The sequence below is a fragment of the Poromitra crassiceps genome (assembly GCF_964638095.1).
Source record: "Poromitra crassiceps genome assembly, chromosome: 8".
In the NCBI taxonomy this organism is placed as follows: Eukaryota; Metazoa; Chordata; class Actinopteri; order Beryciformes; family Melamphaidae; genus Poromitra; species Poromitra crassiceps.
Window position 1 is genome coordinate 48,442,285 of NC_139629.1, and position 6,000 is coordinate 48,448,284.

The following is a 6,000-nucleotide window of genomic DNA, read 5'->3' on the forward strand; positions in this document are numbered from 1 at the left end:
TTATTAACATAGAGTACTGCAGGGATGACGGAAGGTGGAAGTCCCGGACTTCCTGGATTTTACGGGGGGAAGTCAATAGGGTTTAGTGAATGTTGACAATTCTGCCAAGTTTTGGCGAGCATTTGAGATAACCAGGAAGCCTGGCAGTAGCCCTGTCTGGGCCCAATTCACCTGTGTCCTTACAAAGCAGAAGAATAGTTCATTATGACATTGACTGAGACGATGATTGCATAATATATGCGTGTGCAGAGTGCAGACCTATGTGTCTTCTGTGTTTTGTTTGATGTTGCATTGTTTGGAATATCTCATACACGCTTAGATAAGATGAAAAACTGCTTGTGTGGCATACCTGTCACTGGTACTAAACCACACGGGTCTCCCTTGGTGGACTTCACTTTAGCATGATTTAACAGCACAGCACAATGTGGGGCCCCTCCACCACACGAGACAGAATGAGACCAAGTCCAGTCCACGTCTGAAGGCACCATAGCCATCTATCCATCAGAGTTAAGGTCAAACTCATTCGGATCTTCATTCACTTCTACAATACAATTGAATTTCAATTTATGAACTGATGATTCTGCCGTATTTTCTCAGCTAGTCTCTTTTTCAATTTATGCATTGGATTTCATCCCATTATCGGAATTTAGTGAGTTATTATGGAACTGACCCCATCCTCCCACTCCCGAATCCATCAGAGAGATCTGCTGAGTGTTTGAGATTTATAGGAATGAGGGAAAAGAGAGGAAAGTGAGAAAACAAAATAATATGTGGAATGGATTTTGAGTGAGTGAGGAAAGAAAGAAAGAACGAAAGAAAGAAAGAAAGAAAGAAAGAAAGAAAGAAAGAAAGAAAGAAAGAAAGAAAGAAAGAAAGAAAGAAAGAAAGAAAGAAAGAAAAGGGAAAATCAAGGGGGGGGGGGGATCGTGAAAAGAGTGTTTTGTTGCCTCCCTGGATCTGTCTGCCTGATGTTAATGCTGAATGTGGATCTGTGTGTGTATGTGTGTGTGTGTGTGTGTGTGTGTGTGCGTGTGTGTGTGTGTGTGTGTGTGTGTGTGTGTGTGTGTGTGTGTATATCTGTATCTGTATATGTGGGTGTGTGTATATGTCTGTATATGTACTGTATATATGTCAGCAGAGGAGTACCGAGGACTGACCACTGTGGACCTGATGAAGAGGGAAGGCAGCAGCCTTGGCCTCACCATCTCCGGAGGGTCCGATAAGGACGGCAAGCCCAGGGTGTCAAACCTACGGCCAGGTGGGCTAGCTGCCAGGTGAGATCTCTGCTCGCTGATGCAGTTCAAACCTGGCAACCACACCGAGCTGTCCGGCTGCATTATTCCCCTCTCACATAACGTGTTGTCTAGCTACAACAGCTCACCCTAACCTCAGGATCATACGTGTTGTCTAGCTACAGCAGCTCACCCTAACCTCAGGATCATAGGCGTTGCATTAGATCAGATTCTTACTGGCTCATACGGACCCTGGGACCACTATGCCAACAAGATGTTTGTCTGTGAGAAGGTCCCGTAAGGAACAGAACAGCACAGAACAGAACAGAACAGAACAGAACAGAACAGAACAGAACAGAACAGAATAGAATAGCTAAGGAATCTGTGTGGCAATTGAAAGTTAGATAACGCTGCTTTATAGGCTGGAGATAACATTTCGAAAGACCACCAGTTCTTGTCATTTGCAGCCTAATTCAGTGTGCGGTGGTAATTATTTGATATAACTCTTTTCTGTGAGCGTGTTTCATCAGAGATTGTTTAATTAAGATTCAATTAATCTCATTTTCCCCAACGTCAACCACATGAAAAGAAGATGTAGCGGAACGCTCACGCTTCACGATGACTAAGCAGCATGTGACCGCGGCCCCTCTCTCAACACACACACACACACACACACACAAACACACACACAAACACACATGTGCAAAATCTGTTCGAATGAGACCACCCCTCTGAAATGCTTTGGCAAAATATCCAATTGCTTGTCAAGACAGTTACTATGCTAATTCTACCAAGGAGCTTCTTCCCATGACGGAATTCATCCTACAGTTAGTTATGACTGAATTCATCCTACAGTTAGCTATGACTGAATTCATCCTCCTACAGTTATGACTGAATTCATCTTACAGTTAGCTATGACTGAATTCATCCTCCTACAGTTAGCTATGACTGAATTAATCATCCTACAGTTATGACTGAATTCATCTTACAGTTAGCTATGACTGAATTCATCCTCCTACAGTTAGCTATGACTGAATTAATCCTCCTACAGTTATGACTGAATTCATCTTACAGTTAGCTATGACTGAATTCATCCTCCTACAGTTAGCTATGACTGAATTCATCCTCCTACAGTTATGACTGAATTCATCTTACAGTTAGCTATGACTGAATCCATCCTCCTACAGTTAGCTATGACTGAATTCATCATCTTACAGTTAGCTATGACTGAATTCATCCTCTTACATTTAGCTATGACTGAAATCCTCCTCCTACAGTTAGCTATGACTGAATTAATCCTCCTACAGTTATGACTGAATTCATCCTACAGTTAGCTATGACTGAATTCATCCTCCTACAGTTAGCTATGACTGAATTCATCCTACAGTTAGCTATGACTGAATTCATCCTACAGTTAGCTATGACTGAATTAATCCTCCTACAGTTAGCTATGACTGAATTCATCCTCCTACAGTAAGCTATGATTGAATTCATCATCTTACAGTTAGCTATGACTGAATTCATCCTCCTACAGGTATGACTGAATTCATCCTCCTACAGTTAGCTATGACTGAATTCATCCTCCTACAGTTATGACTGAATTTATCCTCCTACAGTTAGCTATGACTGAATTCATCCTTCTGTAGTTAGCTATGACTGAATTCATCCTCTTACAGTTAGCTATGACTGAATTCATCCTCCCACAGTTAGCTCTGACTGAATTAATCCTCCTACAGTTAGCTATGACTGAATTCATCCTCCTACAGTTATGACTGAATTCATCCTACAGTTAGCTATGACTGAATTCATCCTCCCACAGTTAGCTCTGACTGAATTCATCCTCCTACAGTTAGCTCTGACTGAATTCATCCTCCTACAGTTAGCTATGACTGAATTCATCCTCCTACAGTTATGACTGAACTCATCCTCCTACAGTTAGCTATGACTGAATTCATCCTACAGTTAGCTATGACTGAATTCATCCTTCTATAGTTAGCTATGACTAAATTCATCCTACAGTTAGCTATGATTGAATTCATCCTCCTACAGTTAGCTCTGAATTGAATGGGCGGAAAGACACACAGACAGACAGAGGGACAGAAGAGTCTGAACAGCGACAGTGAGATTGTAGGATGCCAGACCGGGGGTGACGACGTCTCTCTGTCCCCTGTCTAATGTCACTCATAAATTAAGTTGGAAATCTCACATAAATCTTGTAAAAAGAAAAATGTCTAAAACCATTGCTATACTTTACAGATCAAAAGACATCTTGAACCAAAACTCATTATACCTACTATATTGTTCCCTTATAGTCCCATATATGGCATACTGTGTGGAGATATGGGGAAACACTTACAAAACCAACATTGAGCCAATTTTTATCTTGCAAAAAAGAGTTATACGAATAATCAAAAGAGCAGAGTACCGTGAGCCTACCAATGCCTTATTTATAAACTTAAACACACTAAAATTCTGGGATATAGTTAAGCTTCAAACCTTGTTAATAATGTTCAAGGCTAAACATAATCTACTTCCAGAATGTCTTCAGACGCTGTTTGAGATTAAAAATACCCAGTATGATCTTAGAAGCACAGGCAATTTTGAAACAACACGGGCAAGATTAAACACTAAACAACACTGTGTGTCTGTGAAAGGGGTAGGCTTGTGGAATTCCTGTGAGGGGGACTTGACGATGTGTGGTTCGATCAGTGCATTCAAAAGATTGTTTAAAAACAAGACGATAAGTAGGTATAGAGAGCTAGACTAATCATGTATTATTGTCATTATTTGTGGATTATGAAGCAGACTAATCATGTATTATTGTCATTATTTGTGGATTATGAAGCAGACTAATCATGTATTATTGTCATTATTATGGATCATGAAGCAGATTAATCATGTATTATTGTTATTATTTATGGATCATGAAGCAGGAAAAATAAAATAGAAAAAAGAAATTAAATAAATAAATAAAAAATAAAAAAATAAACAAAGACAATTAAAAAAAATAAGAATAAAAAAAAATAAGTAAAAAATAAAATAAAATAAATCATGTACAACTATTAAATATGCATTATAAAGTATGAGCAGGAAGCATGTTCTTTTTTTGTTTTTCTCCTTTTTTGTTTTCTTTTCTTATAAAGATTCACACTTGTTTTTCTTTCTTTGTCATGTGCTGTATGTGAATAGGGTGGGCAAAATAAGCTTTTAGCTTCAGCCCATACCTTTTTTTGGTCAAGATCTATGTAAAATGTGTTATGTCTATTGTTTTGATTACATGAAATAGAGAGTATTGTACATAGTGTTTGGATGACCAAAAATAAAAAATCTGCAAATCAAATCAAATCAGTGCTCTGATTGGCAGTAGCCCAAAGGTGAGAGGGCCAGCAGGGCAGCACGTCCATTTTAATTTGCTTTCCAATGAGCAGCGTGGGGACTCCGCTTGTCACATGTGATGTGAGACACCATCATGTACATTCATCTGCCTCAGCGTCTGCAGAGGAGAGGATTTCAGCGTTCCCACTCGCTCACCCTTCTTCTCCACGCAGCCTTCACAAACTAAATATAGAAATTAATCACCGCAGACATTGAGGTTGCACTGCAGTGATGTCACATAAAGCAACAGGGTTATCATCTGTATACATGTAGGATGTAACACAATGCCCATTCCACTAGTGCAATAGTTACACAGGCCCTGACCTCACTCCCACGGTGGACACTGGACATTTTGGATGCCCAGGGCGAGAAACTACCTGGCTGGACACATGAAACTAGCAGTACTTTCACTAATAAGTGAGACTTTAGAATAGAATAGAATAGAATAGAATATAATTCTTTATTTGGCAAAGGTCTGTTTGCACATACAAAGAAATTGACTTGGTAGACCTATTTGTAGACCCACCAATGATGAAATTAGCTAGCAATTTAACACTAGAAGGACCAGAATTCCACAAGTACTAGAACCCAATTGAGAGATTAATGCATTTATTGTGTTAAGATATATTTTAAAAAGACAAAACAACACCAAAATGCAAAAATATAGACAAAAGAAATTGGTCTAGAACCAAGGGAAATTCAGTGATGTCAAAATGACCGCCTATGGTCTGTCTAGTTAAAAATGATGATATTTTATTGGCCTTTTGTGTAATTCATATAAAAACAATTTTAAAGGACAATACACGCTTTTAGGAAAAGTCAGGTACCAGCAGCATTGTATTTTTTTTTTATTCAACAGTTATTGCACATATAATACATTTCAAAAAGGTCAAAATGACCGCTGTGGGCTTTTTAGTTAATTTACTTAATGAACAGCAACATGATTTTTGTTGTTTTGATGTTTGTATGATGTGCATCTGAGCACAACAAGGACATAGCTGGGCTGCTGTAGCGGGAAGATCTTCCCACCCCGAATGTGCAAAATGGCCGCTGTGTGAATAATGTAAAGGGAATCCTGATCTTCTTCTGTTTCACCCCCCAGTGGAGACATGAAAGCACCTCAAAAAACAGGCCTGGGTTCATCTCATTTGGACGGTCTTTCATGTGTGTTGCTCTCCACAGGAGTGACCAGCTGAATGTGGGAGACTACATCAAGTCAGTGAATGGCATCAACCTGTCGAAGCTTCGCCACGATGAGATCATTAGCCTGCTGAAGAACATCGGAGAGCGCGTGGTGCTGGAGGTGGAGTATGAGCTGCCTCCGTTTGGTAGGTGAAGTCCTGTGAGATGGAAAGACCACCTTCAGTGTGCATGGATAGACCTCTGCAGGACA

At 39.7% G+C, this 6,000-nt stretch overlaps 1 protein-coding gene across 1 annotated transcript in view; it reads left to right on the top strand.

The window, feature by feature from the left end:
- The window catches only part of LOC310780771 (glutamate receptor-interacting protein 2-like), a gene marked incomplete at its 3' end in the record, with an annotated part of 36,706 nt that overhangs the window by 13,856 nt on the left and 16,850 nt on the right, over positions 1-6,000 (top strand). The window contains exons 3-4 of the mRNA XM_083641275.1: positions 1,136-1,274; positions 5,790-5,935. Coding sequence (XP_083497401.1) covers positions 1,136-1,274; positions 5,790-5,935 — 285 coding nt within the window. The remainder of the gene's footprint in view (positions 1-1,135; positions 1,275-5,789; positions 5,936-6,000) is intronic.